Source organism: Zosterops lateralis (assembly GCF_965231275.1).
Source record: "Zosterops lateralis genome assembly, chromosome: 6".
Taxonomy (NCBI): domain Eukaryota; kingdom Metazoa; phylum Chordata; class Aves; order Passeriformes; family Zosteropidae; genus Zosterops; species Zosterops lateralis.
The window spans coordinates 1244675-1261869 of NC_139761.1; the positions used below are offsets into that span (position 1 = coordinate 1244675).

General features: G+C 43.4%; 1 protein-coding gene across 1 annotated transcript in view; it reads right to left on the reverse strand.

The window, feature by feature from the left end:
* Positions 1-292: 292 nt before the first annotated feature.
* The window catches only part of MDGA2 (MAM domain containing glycosylphosphatidylinositol anchor 2), a 231052-nt gene continuing 214149 nt past the window's right edge, over positions 293-17195 (reverse strand). The window contains exons 13-17 of the mRNA XM_083863873.1: positions 16283-16438; positions 13127-13285; positions 9512-9642; positions 3726-3831; positions 293-2619 (exon numbers count right to left, since the gene is read on the reverse strand). Coding sequence (XP_083719999.1) covers positions 2531-2619; positions 3726-3831; positions 9512-9642; positions 13127-13285; positions 16283-16438 — 641 coding nt within the window. The 3' untranslated portion in view covers positions 293-2530. The remainder of the gene's footprint in view (positions 2620-3725; positions 3832-9511; positions 9643-13126; positions 13286-16282; positions 16439-17195) is intronic.

The following is a 17195-nucleotide window of genomic DNA, read 5'->3' on the forward strand; positions in this document are numbered from 1 at the left end:
CCCCAAGGTTGTGGGTTCAATCCCGGTATGGACCATTCAGTTCAGATTTGGACTCGAAGATCCTTGCAGGTCCCTTCCAACCCAGAATATTCCACGATTCCGGGGACGAGCTTTAAGGTCCCCTCCAACCCAAACCATCCTGGGATTCTCTGGAAATGTCCTGACTTGGAGCTCCCACCATTTTCCGAGCACGGGAACTTAAAGACACCAAAACTGCCTAAAAAACACCCAGGGAGCCAGGAGAATTTTGGGAATTTCCAGCCCCCGAGCACCACCAGTATGGACCAGTATAACTCCAGTTGGCACCAGTGGACCGAGGAAAGCCCTGCCAGGGCCTCAACAAACACACTCACCACGGGGCTGCCTTACCTGGAAAGAGGCTTTATTGAACAGAGCTGGAAAATTATCTCTTCAGTGGAATTACTGAATTTGCACAAACATTTCTCTACAGAATAAAAAAAAAAAAAAAAAATCAAGCCTTGTCATTGTTTTTACTGCATCTCGTTGTGCTTTTTTGTACCCATATTTGCAATTATTATACTCATCTTTTTTGTTTGTTTTCACGTTTTGTACTCCAATTATTTGCATATCAGGTTTTGTTTTTAATCCTAGGGTGTCGAGAGAACACAGAATAATAATAATAATTATAATAATTATAATAATAATACTCTTCTTTAGACAAAAGTCCTTTTTTTTTTTTTTTTTTTTTGAAATGAAGTTAAAAGCTGAGATAATTTAAGGAAAAAAGGTCTTCAAATTTCATAACCAACTGGAAGGGAACTTTACAATGCAGTGGAAAACCGGCACGTGTTCGGGTAGCTCGAACCCATTTTTGTACAGCTTTAATTTTTTATTTTTTTCCTTGTAAAAGTGGATTATTTTTTAATTTTTTTTTAATTTTTTTTTTCGTTTGATTGTTCATTTGTTTGTTTTTTTTGAATTTCGCTACAATAACAAAATAATCTTTCGCCCTCTGCACCGAGTCTGGCTCCGGGGCAGAGGCAGAACCCCCTCGGGGCGTCCGGATGTCGGGAGCCATCCCAACAGAGGGGAAAAAGTAAGAAAATCCTCCTTTATTTCACCACCTTCTGCACCAAACGTGTGTGTCTGAACCACCTTTTTGTTCCTCTGGTTGACCCACTGGAGAACCTGAAACGACGACGACGACGGGAAGTGCCGCTCCCAGCGACGGGAGCTGTTCCCAATGGATAAGAAGCTGAAAGGCCATGGCTGTCTGGAAGGTCACACCACACGGATCTCATCCCAAAGGCTTTCCACAGCAGCTTTAGGTCCATCCATCCATCCATCCATCCATCCATCCATCCTTCCTTCTCCAGAAGCGGCTCCATCTCCTTGCCTGCGCACCCAGGCTCCAGAGTTTGTTTAGAAAAGAGTTTGCACAACCCTTTTTTTTTTTTGTGTTTTGTTTTCCTTTTTGTTTTTTTTTTTAGCGGTGCAAAGCTTCCGTGTTGAAATCATCGTTATTACATTTATTATAATCTTTTTTTTATTATTTTTTTTAATATATATATATTTATATATATATATAGAGTTCTTTTTGTTTTTTTGTTTTGTGTTTTTTTTTTTTTTTTTAAATCAGGCTTGTTTCATTGAAGGCACTTGGTTTCCATGGCAATTTATAAAAGACGGTGGTTTGGTTTCTTCTTCACTTCCGTAGAGCTGATTGATGACTCCGGTGGGGAGGGGAGAGGGATCTTCCGGCGGCCGCGAGCAAACTCCCAGTGAAGCCTCGTGACAAAACGTGAGCCCAGGTGGCACGTCCTGGATGGGGAATGCATGCAAAAAGGAGACAGCACACAGTCACCAAGCAGAGCCGTGAGGAATGGGACGGGGAATGTCTGCAAACGGCTCCGATCCCGGGGTTGTCCTCCAAGGGAGGTGACAGCCGGAGTGGAAAGGGCCAACATTTGTTTAACTCTACGCTAAAAAAATTCCTTCGGGAAGGGAAAATGAACGCCAGCTCTTCACGTACCCTGTTTACAGTGAGGTGTTTCTCTCTCTCTCTCTCTGTGTTTGTATTTCCTCTCGCTTTTTCTCTCTCTCCTTCCTCGTTTTTTTGTGGTTTTTTTTGGCAGGCCATTCGGTTTCCATGGTAACAAGCAAACGATTCATTTGAAACAAAACCAGCCATGACTTTGTGCTTTGACAAGGGTTTCTAGAGCTCTTTGCCGAGAGTCCAACCAGGTGACGCTGAATTCATCAGTGACCACGAAAAAGCACCTGAAAGTCTCTTCCTTACTCAGGCCAGATCTCGGTCTCAAGCTTGGTTCTTAGTGAGTTCCACTCCCGTGATGCCTTTTCAAGTCCCCAGTGCTTTCTTAATCTGTTTCATTTTTAATTTTTTTTATTTTTATTTTTATTTTAATTATTTATTTACGTATTTATTTAACTTTCGAGTCAGTCAGTGGAGGAATCTTTGGTAGCTTGTTTGGAAATGTCCATTTTACAAAGACTCTTTCTTCATGCCAGTGCCTGGTGAATCTTTTTTGTAGCCTCTGCCAGGGTAAGGTCACCTCTGATGACTTAAGACAGACATGAGGATGAGGAGCGGGAGGAGTCGTATATGTGCTAACGGCCCAACAGCACCTGATCGTAGATCTACAGAAAAGGGAGAAAAAATGGGATTAAAGAGGTGCCCACACCCTCTCAGCATTGCTGCAGTGTTCCAAATCACCTCGGCTGCCTGGGACCCAAGGAAGGGAATTTGAGCCCTGGATAGGGGGGACTGGAACCTGTCCAGGGGGGTTGGAGATCCTGTCACAGAGCCCAGGAAGACACTGGCTTTGATTTCAGTCCTTGGGAAAGTCTTCCAACATTGAGAGAACCCCAACGTTGTGAGAAAAAGTAGTTTAGCTCAGCACAGGGTGGAAAATGGTGCAGTTTTGGGTTTTTAGAATGGAGCTGAATGGGGACAAGATGGAGAATTTAGGGCACTGCCCTGGGTTCTCCTTCTTCTCCCTTGGCATCTGTTTTCTGCAGTGATGGGGGCACAAAGTAGCTCAAGGGGATTGGGTCAGAGTAGGAGCGACCTTTTTAGCACAGGTGATGGGTATTGGCACGTAATTGTAAATAAGAGACACATAATTAATTATCTGTATGAGAGAACAGTGATGCCCCATCTGGGGGGAGTCACCTCCTGTCTGAGCTGCTGACCAGACCTCAGCTGGGCACAGAGAAAATATTAAGATAAGAACTAATAAACAACACAAGAAACCTTGAGAAACAAGACCTTGAAGACTCTGCTTCTTTCTTGGGGTCTCTCAGAGGGCAAAAGACTCTCAACCACCTGAATCTCGGGTGATTCAAACCCGAGAACCTCCCACCACCAGGGGACAAGGACAACGCTCACCAACGGCACAGAGCAGGAACTGGGTTGAGAATCCACCTGGCTGTGTAGTTTTAATGCACGCACGGGGTGGAGGGGTGAGATAGGGAATCCCAGCAGTGATTTTCCATGGATTTCACATTGTTTGAGGCCCCTTGGACATTGTTTGTATGTTGCTTTATCTGCCTGAGCATCTCAAATCCAGCCTGGCCTCCCACCTCCACCTCACACCCATCCAGCATCTTCCCATCTCCCACGGACAACATTCCACTTTCCACCTCCCAGCTGAACCAAGGCAGGGATTGTTCTGCTGGAGAGGATCCATTTGGGAAGCAGAAAGACAAGGAAGGAATTCGTGGGGAAGGGAAGGGACACTCACTGTTGGCCGGTTGGTCTGATTTCATACACTCTCCTTCCACAATGGACACGTCGTCAATTGCAATGTCCCCTTCGATTCCAGGGCCACGGATCCCTTCAAAGATGAGCTGGAAAAAAAAAGAAGATCAAGAGGTGATAAATTTCAATTATCAAGGTGATAAATTAAAAAAAAATAAAAATCCAGCAAGAGCAAAGAGGGGGATAAATAAAAAAATGTCTGGAAGATTGGAGGGGAATAAATAAAAAAAAGTTTTGTTGGGCTTGATCTGTCCCCTGCATCCTTTTCCAATTCCAAAGCTTGGGAGAAACCTCCCAGGATCCAGGCTGGTTGTCTCTGCACATCCATAACACAAAGTCATCTTTATCTCAAGGGCTCAGGAAGGGAATTCCTTTCCTTTGGATCCTCCTGGGTGGGTTTTAACTGGATCCCCCTGGGTGGATTTTAACTGGATCCTCCTGGGTGGATTTTAACTGGATCCCCCTGGGTGGATTTTAACTGGATCCTCCTGGGTGGATTTTAACTGGATCCCCCTGGGTGGATTTTAACTGGATCCTCCTGGGTGGATTTTAACTTCCCAATCTCCTGCCGGGGCAGGAATTATGGCAGGGACAGCCCCACTTCTCTCCTGCCCCTTTTCAAACTGAAACCAGCACAAAAAGAAAGGACTTTTCTTCAAATTAAGACATATTCAAGTACCTGAGTCCAGATTGTGGAAGTAAAGTCCATGCTAGGATCTATTTTTTTCCCAAATGTGGGTTTTTATCGGGTTTAGGAGCTTTGATTCCATCTAGGAATGTTTTTTCAGAGGAGCTGGGATGAGTTTTATCACAGCCAGGGACACAGTAGAGATTTTATTCCAATTTAACAGGAACTTTAACCTCTGCTGAGTCGATGACTGGGATTTTCAATCCCTGTTGATAATTTTCTCTCCAACATTCCTCGCCTGAAACCAAACTGCTGGAAGAGGAAACCGTGCCTGGATCTCCAGAGGAAAATATTTCCTCCCCCAAAATCCAACCCCTGGGTTTTGCTGGATCTTGTTCCTCCTTGGCAGCAGGAACGACACCAATCAGTGGAGTTGAAAGTCCAATTTTTTCCCTGACAATGGACAACAATTCCCAGCCTAAAGGGCTGTGTCCAAACACAACGAGCAGCGTTTAATTAAAAGCTGCATTTGGCAGAGATTTCGGTGGCCCTCGGAGAGGGGCTGCTCCACACTCAGAACAAATCAGGGCACGGAGCAGATCCCAGCCTGCAGCTCCCAGGGATGGGCAGGAGGTGCAGAATTCACTATCAGTATCCAAAAAAACCCAAAAAAACCCCCCAAACAAACAAACAAACAAAACCCCCAAAAAACCAAAAAAAACCACCCCAAAAAAAACCCAAAACAAAACAAAACAAAACAAACCCCCCAAAAAACCAAAAACCAAAACCAAAACCAAAAAAAAAAACACAAAAAAACCCAACCAACCAACCAACCAAAAATACAAAAAAAAAAAAAAAAATATTAAAACAAACAAACAAACAAACAAAAAACACACAAAAAAAACCCCAAAAAACAAAACAAAACAAAACAAAACAAAACAAAACAAAAAAAAAAAAAAAAAAAAAAAAAACAAAAAAAAAAAACAAAAAAAAAACACCATTATGGTCTTGGAAAGCTGATGTTAAAAATGCATCAAACTGGGGAATAATGGGTACAGGAAAGGCCACTCTGCTTTTAATGGAATGACCCTAAAAAGCCAATCCTGAGTGTTTTAGGGGGGATTCAACTTCTGCCTCATCCCTGGAAGGGTCCAAGGTCAGGCTGGACTTTCATCCCTGGAAAAGTCCAAGGTCAGGGCTTGGAGCAGCCTGGGGAGTGGAAGGTGTCTGATAAAAGGGGTGGAATGAGTTGATTTTAAATCCCTCCCATCCCAAACCAGTCTGGGATTCTCTGATTCTCCCACAGGATTTCAGGCAGGTTTTTATCCCCCTCTCCCTTCTCCCTTTCCCTGCCAGGCCCTCGGGGTGTCCCAGGACAATCCCACCAGCTGTGGGGTGCGGGAGGGGTTTCAGGGCACCATTAAAATTTGGAGCTGAGAGGTTTGACTTTGGTGCACATCGACCTCAAAAAAACGGGTTAAAATGCTGCTGGAGACTGGGACAAACTGGGATAAACTGGTTTTCCACGTTCCCCCTGTCAGGAGCACCTACACCCTGAAAATTGGGAATATTCCCACTTGGATGGGTGAGTGGAGGCACCGAGATCCTTCAAACGCAGAGATAAATCCTAAAGCAGCTCCACAACAATTTTGTGATTTGGGAATCCTGCAAAACTGGATGTTCCCAGCCCATCCTGCTGGTTTGGGATTTTTTTTTTTGGAGGCAAAGTGACCAAACCTGGGTGGGCTGAGCCCCATCTGGAGCCCAGACAGCCAGGGGGTGGCATTGACCCAACCAGGACCTGCTGATCCCAATCCTTTGTGATAAATCCTGGGATTTTTATCTGGATACTGCAATATTTAGATCCTGAATTAGCAATAAATCTGATCCAAATCATCCAGACCATCCTCATGTCCCACTGCTCAAACTTGAACTAAAATTGACATTTCCTGGGTGACAGAACCAAAGTGTCCCTCTCTTTTTGGGGATCTCTATTTTTGGGGTGTTCATTCTTTAAAAACACTGAATATCTGAGGTAGATTTATGCAATTTTTTGAGATTTAAAGCACTGCAGTCCTCCCAGCTCCTCATGACAAAGGCTTTGTTCTATATCACAGCCACTGAAAAGGTATAAAATCTTTTACCCCTGTAAATTACCCCATAAAAAGTTTTAATTTCCATGTCACTGCAGTGTTTTACTGCAAAGATTCGCTTCCATTCCCTCTCCTTAAATTTAAATGGGAGCTTTATATTCATTCCCACTTACACTCCTCGATGGAAAATAAAATTTGCTTTGATGCAAGAGATGCTAAATTAAAAAAATTAAAATAAAAAAAAAAAAAATTAAAAAAAAAAAAAAAAAGTAATTTAAGGCTCCAAGAGCTCTGACATTTATTTGTTATATTTGGTCAGAGCTTTACATTTGTTTTATGCTGGAACCTTTAAACACAACAGTGTAAAAGGTGAAAAACAAACAAGGAGAGGAGATTCCCTTTGGAATCTGCTGCTTCTTCCACCCCTCTGGATTGTTGTTGCCAAATCCTTTGTGTTTCCCTGCCCAAGGGTCTGATTCTTCCCTGATTTTCCAAAGCCTTTCCCAGGTCTCCAAATCCCCCTTGGAACCCTCAAATCCATCTCTTCCTCCCCTTTCCCAGGGCATTTATTATGTTCAGGTATTAAATCACTTCTGTCTCCTTCACTCTTCAGAATTCTTGGATTTATCCTGACTTTGCCAATGAAAATCTCAGCCTCTCTGATTTTCTGTGCCTGGCCTGGGCTCCGACTGTTCCCGAACTCTGCAATTCCACTTCTCCCCATTCCTGACACTCCAACCCCAATGTCCAACCTGGCCTTGGGCACTGCCAGGGATCCAGGGGCAGCCACAGCCAATCTGGGAATTCCAGCCCAGACAGGAATTCCTTCCCAATATCCCACCCCAAGGTGCAAATGGACCAAAACTTAGAAAAGTGTGAGACCTGGTGACCGTTTGTCCATTTTGTGTCCATTTTGTGACCATTTTGTGACCATTTTGTGTCCATTTTGGGTCCATTTTGTGACCATTTTGTGCCCATTTTGTGTCCATTTTGGGTCCATTTTGGGTCCACCTTGGGTGTAGCCCTGGCCAGGCTCTTGTCCTGCCCAAGGTGGATCCTTAAAGACCTTTTAATAAATCTCTCCTTTATTCTCTGAGCTCTGTCCAGTCTCTGTTCCAGGTCAATTTTCTCAAGGCATCAATGGGATTGAATGGAAGGAGATTGAAGGGAATGGGATTGGATGGAATGGGATTGAATGGATTGGGATTGAAGGGAATGGAATTGAATAGGATGGGATTGAAGGGAATGGGGTGGAATGGGATGGGATTGAATGGAATGGGATTGAAGGGAATGGGATTGAATGGGATGGAATTGAATGGGGTAGGATTGAATGGGATGGAATTGAATGGAGTGGGATTCAAGGTCACTTCAAACCCAAACCAGTCCATGACATTTTCCCAAAAATACATTTTCTCCCCGGGGAGCCCTGGAGGTGGCAGAGAGGGCTCAGAGGGGAGCCCTGCACTCAGGGCACAGCTTGTCACTCCCACGTTCCATGAGGACATTCCCAGCCTCACCCCCAGCAGGACCTGCCGCCAGCAGCTGCTTTTTTTGGGAATATTCCAGCTCCAAATAGTTCCCAGAGTGCCTGGGAAGTTCCCCCAAAGCTCCATCAGCACCTCCCTGTCAACCCCAGCAGGAAAACTGTGAAAAACCTGTCACAACCTCTTCTGTCTCATGCTCCCATCAAGCACTCCCAGATCATTCATTTTCCCACAGAAAATTCACGTATTTCCAAAAACCTTTTAAACACAGGGGCCCTAAGTCATTTCTCCCACGGAAGAATTTTATATTCCACTTGCTAATCCAAAATCAAAACCCGCTGGAATGGCTCCCAGCATCTTTGGGAAGATGGAAAGTGTTTTGAGCTCAAGGATTATTAATTTCTGTGGTGCTCAAGGGAAGTGATTATCTGTCCATGAGGTGGGAAATCCCAAAGAAAAGGTTCAATATTCCCAAATCAATCCCGAATTCCTAGATCCTGTGATAGCACAGGGTTAAAATATTTCTAAAAATTGTGGGAATTGTGTACAATAGAGTCAGGGGAGGTGGAAAGAAAGGTTGGGCCTGGATGGGCCTGGGAAAGGGAACCAGGGAAACAAAGGTTGGGTTTTGTCTTTACCAGATCGTGTCAAACTGCACCTGCACCATCATCATCTGGTCAGTGATGGGATTGTTAATTGTGATGAGTGTTTGGGGATGGAATAGGATTATTGTTTAGGAATAATGAGAAACGATGTTTGGGGGCCTGATGGAAACTACAAGGATTCCTGCTTGGATCAGATCAATGTGTACAACAGAACAATGTGGGTTTAATAATTAATATATAGAGTTCTATAAGGAAAGGGTATAAAAACATCCATCCCCAATCCATGTGGGAGTCAGATTTGGGTCTGTGCCCTGTGCCCCTGTCCTGGGCTGTGGTGTAGGATGTGCACACAGTATTTATCCCATCCCCATCCCCATGAGCTGCTGGAACCAGGTGGGGCAGTGTTTTCCCAGGCCCCTCCTTTGGGCTCTTCTGCTCATGGCCCATCAATGCCTTGCCCAGGACTCACAGGGAACTCCCTCCAGGAGCTCTCTCTGTTTAATGGGCCATCAAGGAGCCACTGCACGACTCCTCATCCCATTGGGAGATGCTCCCAATGCCCAGGGGGAGGAGCCAAGCATTCCCACCTGGAGAGAATCTGGGATTTGGGACAGGACAAGCAGCCCTGAGCCACTGGATTCCCAGAGGAGCAGAGCTCCCAGACCTTTCTGTGGGATCACTGCTTCAGGAAGAGCCCCTCACCTGGACTGCTCCCCCCACCCTGCTCAGGGTGTGTTCTGACTCTGGCAGTGCTCCTTTGTGTTATTGCATTCATTTGATTTTATTTTACCTTTTTACCTTTCTTCTTCTTAAATTGTATTTCTGACTTGGAGCCTCTCACTCGTTTTGCTTTTCAAACCACGACAAGCCCTGATTCCCAGAGCTCTGCAATAAAAGCCCCTGCACAGAATCATCCTGTGATTGTGGGTTCCAACACCTGGAGGAGGCTCCAGCCTTACCTGGAATGAGGTGGGGGGGTTGATGTTCACCCGGGCCTGGTTCCAGTGCTGTCCCTTATTCCCACTCGAGGACCACAGGGGGTTTTCTATGGCCGTCTGACCCTTCAGCCGCAGGTAAACGTTCAGACTCCCTGGAAAACAGGAGGAGAACTGGAGTTTGGGACGGGCTCTGCCTGCAGCACCCCCCCTCCTCACCCATTTTTCCATAGATCTGAGGTCTGGGATTCTGGGGTTCTATAAAGGAATAGGATTTTGAACGTTAGGTAAAATGATGGTAATTGTATTAAAAAAAAAATAATAAAGGATTGAAATGATGTCGAGCAATTTGGAATTTTGGGAACTCACGCCCACATTTCCAGGAATAAATCCAGTGGAATTGTGGTCATGGATCATCACTGTCACCTGGGATCGGATCCTTCCTGGCCAAAATTCAAGGATTTCCACAAGGAAGGGAAAATCCCAGAAAAAATCTCAAAATCTAAGGACAGACACTTGCTGAAGAGGAAATCCAGTGAAAAAAACCCCAAATCCCACTGGATTTGGACAAACCTGTTTTCTTTACATTATCCTAAATAACTCTACACTCCAAATATTCACCAGGAATTCTTTAACCCTTTACATTTGTAATTTGTTCATCATAATACACCATAAAAAAAGACCAGAAAATGACCAGATATTGTGATTTCTATATTTTTTTCTCTCAGCGTGGAGAGAAAAAAATTTATATCCTTCCAATAAAATTTTTAAAAAAATTTTAAAAAATATTAAAAATTATTTTTGAAAAATTATTTTAAAATTGTTTAAATTTAGTATTTAAAATTATTTTTTAAATAAATTAAAAATTAAAAATATTATTTCCTTTCAATAAAATTTTAAATTTTTTTAAAAAAAATTAAAAATTGGTTTTTAAAAATTATTTTAAAATTATTTAAATTTATTATTTAAAATTATTTTTAAAAATTAAAAAAATTAAAAAACTATTTCCTTCCAATAAAATTTTAAAACATTTTAAAAATTTTTTAAAAATTAATTTCCTTCCACTAAAATTTATTTCCTTCCAATAAAATTTTTAAAAAAATTTAAACATTTTAAAAAAATTGAAATTTATTTCCTTCCAATAAAATCTAAAAAAAATTTAATTTTTTTTAAAAAAATATAAAATTTATTTCCTTCCAATAAAATTTATTTCCTTCCAATAAAAATAATAATAAAAAACCCCAGTACAGAGCCAGGAGAATTCCAAGCTGGAGCTGCATCCACCTTCCTGCAGCACAGAGACAACGGGAATAAAACCTGAGTGCACTTGTCTGCTCCACTTAAAATCCGAGCTCTGCCTGGGGCCAGGGGGAGTCGGACAAAGGAAGCACCAGAACTCTCTGGGAGGGTGAATTTGCCCTTGAAACAGAGATAAAAATACATCAAACCAGGTCACTTTGACATGGAAAACCTCTTGGCACGCTGGGGGCACCAAGGAACCCTCAAAGAGCTTCCAAAAATTGGGTTTTTTTATATTTTCCCCCCCTTTTTTTTTTTTTTTTTTTTTTTTTTTTTTTTTTTTTTTTTTTTTTTTTAGCATGTAATAAAAAGAAATTAAACCCGAGTGTTGAGAGAGCCAGGGCTAAAAATAGACTGGCAGGTACCCTTTGAAAATTCATATTCCTGCAGTGTGTATGAGCAAATTTGCCATGACTTTTCCAAAGGAAATCTCAAAAATGCTGCTACTCCCTGCTTGATCCTAAATTTACTCAGGAATATCTACAACCCTCACAGATATCCTTTTAAAATCCATATTCCTGCAGCTTTTCAGCAAATTTTCCATGATTTTTCCAAAGGAAACATATGAGGAATGCTGCTACTCCCTGCTTGATCCTGAATTTACTCAGGAGTATCTAAAACCCTCACAGATAGTCCTTTGAAAATCCATATTCCTGCGGCTTTTGAGCAAATAATAAATTTTCCATAGGAAACAAATGAGGAATGTTGTTGTTCACTGCCTGACTTTGAATTTAGTCAGGAATAGCTAAAACCCTCACAGATATCCTTTTAAAATCCATATTCTTGCACTTTTGAGCAAATTTTCCATGACTTTTCCAAAGGAAACACCTAAGGAATGCTGATGCTCCCTGCCTGATCGTGAATTCATCAGGAACACCTAAAACATTCACAAATATTCTTTGAAAATCCATATTCCTGCAGCTTTTGAGCAATTTTTCCATGACTTTTCCAAAGGAAATCTCAAAAATTCTGCTGCTCCCTGCTTGATCCTAAATTTACTGAGGAATATCTACAACCCTCACAGATATCCTTTTAAAATCCATATTCCTGCAGCTTTTGAGCAAATAATAAATTTTCCATGACTTTTCCAGAGGAAACACCTGAGGAATGCTGTTGTTCACTGCTCAATCCTGAATTTATTCAGGAGTATCTAAAACCCTCACAGATATCCATTGAAAATCCATATTCCTGCAGCTTTTGAGTAATTTTTCCAAGACTTTTCCACAGGAAACACCTAAGGAATGCTGCTGCTCCCTGCCCGATCCTGATTCTACTCAGGAATGCCTAAAACACTGTGTCAGAATCAGGAAAAAAAAATCCTTGTTAAAAATCAACTTTTCCCTTTCCAGGCCCTAAAATTCCCATTAAAATCAATGGGATTCCCTGTCCAAAATCCTACTCATGCAGGAAACCCCTCCCAGCTCTAAAAAAGGGAAATTCCTCCTTCCTAAAAATTCCTGATTAGTGGAAAACAGAACGTTGGCACAATTTTGATGCTCTCAAGCACCTCCCTGTCTTGGGTTTTCTCTCACCCAAGATTTCAAGGCTGGTGGTTCGTGTGGGTCTGAGGGGGTTCTCTGTCTGACCTCTGAAGGATTTTGGCTCTGATTCTGTCTCTGGTTCTGTGGTCGGTGCGAGAATGATGAGGAGTCTCAAGGTCTTGGTTTTCTTGGTTTCTCGCGTTGTTTATTAATTCTTATCTCACAATTCTCTGTGTCCCCCAAGGTGTTCACAGCAGCCTGGACACGAGGGGACTGCCCTGTGATGGGAGGTCACTGCCTCTTATACAGATCACCCCGTACCCATTGTTTACAATCCTGTGCCAATGTCCATCACCTGCACTAACAGGGTCATCTCTACTCTGCCCCAACCCACTGAAACTCCCCTGTGCCCACGTCACTGCAGGAGATGGAGGCCAAGGGAGAAGGAGAAGAACCCAGGGCACCGCCCTAAAATCTCCACCTTGTCCCTTTGCATCTACATTCTAAAAACCCCAAAATCCCAAAATCTACACAGTGATAACTACACCACTGTCGGTCACACATTTGTGACTTGCAATTCCTCTCTGTGTTGGATGTTTTTCTCATGGACCAAACTCAAAGCCTGTGTCCTCCTGGGCTCTGTGCCAGGCAAACCCCCCTGCACAGACCCCAGACCCTCTTTTTGGGGTCCCAGGCCTCTCTACCGAGCTCTGTGACTTCCCAGGGTGCCCAGAGGGATGTTCTGGACTCAACACCCTGGGTGCTCTCAGAAGAGCTGCCACTCTTCCCACACTTTTCCTTGGAACAAGAGGGAGTTTTCCCAAGCTATTTTTTCCCAAAGGAATTGGCTTTCTCTCACCTATGTGCTGTCCATACATGTGATAGTAGAAGCTGAAGCAATAGGCCGTGTTGGTGGCCCCGTAGGGATTTTTGGGGGCGACGCTGAAAACGGGGCTGACGAGTCTGGCCTTCTCCCCCTCCAGCCTCGGCCGGGACGTCTCGATGTACATGTAAAAACCTGGGAAAACACAAAGAGAAATAATTGGGATGAGGCTTTCAACACCTGAGATGTCTCAATGTACATTAAAACCCTGGGAAAACCCAAAGAGACATCCTTAGGATGAGGCCTTCAACACCTGAGTAAATGTAAAAACCTGGCAAAATCCAAAGGGAAATCATTGGGATGAGGCTTTCAACACCTGAGATGTCTCAATGTACCTTAAAACCCTGGGAAAACCCAAAGGGACATCCTTAGGATGAAGACTTCAACACCTGAGTGAGTTCATGTGAAAACTTGGAAAAATCCCAAAGGGAAATCATTGGGATGAAGCCTTCAACACCTGAGATGTCCCAATGTACATTAAAATCCTGGAAAAACCCAAAGGGAAATCATTGGGATGAGACCTTTAACATGTGAAAACTTGGAAAAATCCAAAGGGACACCCTTACAATGAAGACATCAACACCTGTCTGTGTACATGTGAAAAACTGGAAAAATCCCAAAGGGAAATCATTGGGATGAAGACTTCAACACCTGAGTGAGTTCATGTGAAAAACTGGAAAAATCCCAAAGGGAAATCATTGGGATGAGGTCTTCAACACCTGAGTGAGTTCATGTGAAAATCTGGAAAAATCCCAAAGGGAAATCATTGGGATGAAGCCTTCAACACCTAAGGTGTCCCAATGTACATTAAAATCCTGGAAAAACCCAAAGGGAAATCATTGGGATGAGACCTTCAACATGTGAAAACCTGGAAAAATCCCAAAGGGACATAATTTGGATGAAGCCTTCAACACCCAACACAGATGGAAATCCATAGCTTGAGGCCCTTAACACCCAGGATGTTTCAATGTACATGTAAAAACCTGGAAAAATCAAAGGGAAATTCTTATGATGAGGTCTTCAACACCTTAGTAAATGCAAAAACCTGGAAAAATTCAAAAGGAAATCATTGGGATGGGGTTCTTAACACCAGGGACATTTCATTGTGCATGTAAAAACCTGGAAAATTCCAAAAGGAAATCAATGGGATGAGGCCTTCAGCACCCAACACAGATGGAAATCACTGGGATAAGGCCTTCAACATCTGGGACATTTCAATGTACATGGAAAAATCTGGCAAAATCCAAAGGGAAATCCTTGGGATGGGGCCTTCAACACTCAACCCAGATGGAAATCCTTAGGATGAAGCCATCAACACCCAGGACATCTTGATGTATGCAGAAAAATCCAAAAAAATCCAAAGGGAAATCCTTAGGATGAAGCCCTCAACAATGAGGACATCTCGATGTACATGGAAAAATCCAAAAAAATTCCAAAGGGAAATCCTTGGGATGAGTCCCTCAGCACCCAACACAGACAAATGCAGGAACACCTTGGAATTATCAAACATCCTGATAAATTTTTTACTTCCATCTCTCACCATGTCATCACTGGGACTCGTTTTTTTTCCTACATGAAGCCCCTGTGTTTCCAAAAGCTGCTCCAAGGCCACGTTTTCCATGAAAACTAAAATCCAGGAAGCAGGCCAGTGCTGGAAAACATCTCCAAACTGATGAACCCTTTGCACAAAATCTGAGGGGGTTCAGCCTTCAGTCCTGAAATGGGGAATTTGTCCCTGGAAACGTGGCTTGCAAAATAAAGGGAAAATATCATGATAAAACCTTTCAAGGAATATTTTCAACTTGCCATGCCAATCCTCAAAGTGGACAATTTCCATTTATTCCATTCCTGGAAGTGCCAACCACAGAGATATTATTGAATTAACCCAACCAAACGAACGTGGTGCGGGATGAATTTTTTTTTTCCCCCCCTTTGGAAGGGCAGACAATAAAATAGCAGGAATTGCTGCAGGTCTGGATAAATTCAGATGTGTCAGACTTTTCAAATGCAAATCCACTCTGCAGTCAGGAGCGCACGTTAACAGGGGCAGCAGATTGAAAATTGCACATTTGAACAATAGCCAGAGCGAAAATGGGGCAAAAAACCACCTCGTTGTGACAGGCTGAGAGAGCCCAAGGGAGGATTTAAATGGCATCAAGCAGGAGAATGTTTTAAGATGAGCCAGATTACCCTACTCGAGTTTAATGCGAAGGGAATCGCTTTGAAAATGGCACAATAAAAATGAGGCGAGGTGGGAATGGCACCATTAGGGGTTGTGCTTTGGGACCTGTCACTCCTCAGCACCGGCAATTCCTTCTGGAAGCCCTTGAAGGATTTCGGTGAGAAGTTAGAGCTCCTTTCAGGGCCTGAAGGGGCTCCAGGAGAGCTGGAGAGGGACTGGGGACAAGGGATGGAGGGACAGGACACAGGGAATGGCTTTTAGATGGAAAAGGGTGGATTTGGGTGGGATATCGGGAATTAGGAATTCCTGTCTGGGCTGGAATTCCCAGATTTGCTGTGGCTGCCCCTGGATCCCTGGCAGTGCCCAAGGCCAGGCTGGACATTGGGGACAGTGGGAGGTGTCCCTGCCATGGCAGGGGTGGGAATGGGTGGGATTTAAGGTCCCTTCCCACCCAGCCCAGTCCGGAATTCTGGGATCTTCTCCATTCAAACTCCAGGACCAGGTGAGGAGGAGCCTGAGGTGTCCCAGCCTTGTGTGACACAGGGACAGCAGTGGGACCTTCCCAGGGACAGGGACTTGATCCGTTCTGTCCCAGACCTCCCCACAGATGAACTCCAGTTTCCTGGGAATGGCTCCCACTGCCAGAGGGAAGGAATAGATGGGATATTGGGAAGGAATTCCTGTCTGGGCTGGAATTCCCAGATTTGCTGTGGCTGCCCCTGGATCCCTGGCAGTGCCCAAGGCCAGGCTGGACATTTGTTTGGATCATCCAGGGACAGTGGGAGATGACCCTTCCCATGGCAGTGGGACAAGACGAACTTCCCATGAGGTGGGACAAGACGAACTTCAATCCTTTCCTATCCCAATCAGTCTGGGATAAGCAGGACATGGCTGGACTCCCTGTCCTGGCCAGTTCTCTTCTCCCAGATCCCTCCCAAATCCCCTCTTACCCTCCTTGGAGCCGGTGCGGTCGGCGTTGGGCCCCGTGTTGGGCGTGTATTTCGTGTCCCTCGTGGCAGTGCTTTGTTTAGTCCAGTCAAAGTTGTCGGTGTCGTCTTGAGTGAAAAGGCAAATGTTCCCATCCTCAAAGCCACAGTGGAACTCTCCTGCCAAAAAAAACAACAAAAGGAATTCAGCAGACAAAATCTTCCATCTAATCCCTAATTTTCAAATTCCTTGTCAATTTTCCACCATTTTGTTTCGCAGCAAGCTCAACAAAAAAAAAAAAATAAAATTGAATCAGGGTCATCAGTTTCTGCTGGTGAAATTGATACTGAATTTTCAATTTATTTGAATTGAATTTTTTGAATTTTGATTGCTTAGAATTATTGAATTGAAATGATATTTAAATTTTTTTGTAGAGCTCCTCCTCACTGTCTATTCAGATTTAAATCTGTATATTCAGATTTATACAGTGGTTTTTAGAGGTGTTGTCTCTTTTTTTAAAAAGCTGGGGAGAACAGAAGCATTCCCATAAAATGTGAAATATGGGTTGAAAAAATGTGGGAAGTGGATTAATGCGGTTTAAGGAATAAGACACAGGAGCTTTTCAAATTGTCAACGTTATCTCCAAGTGGCATCTCCTAAATTATCCCTCATTTCAATAGGGGTGGGAAGTGGCTAAAATAAGGCAAAGGAGCTTTGGGATGGAGATGAAAGAAATCTGTAAAAATCAGAACATTGCAGCACATGGAGGGATATCAGGAAAAGAATTGAGTCCTCATCTCTGGATTATCATAAAAAACAGCTGGGAGGAATATCTGAATCCATGTAGGAAGGAAAAGTGACTTCATCGTGTCCTTCTGGATTTTCACTGGGATTTCTGTGATGTATTTGAAGAAAGTGGTGAACAAGTAGGTCTAA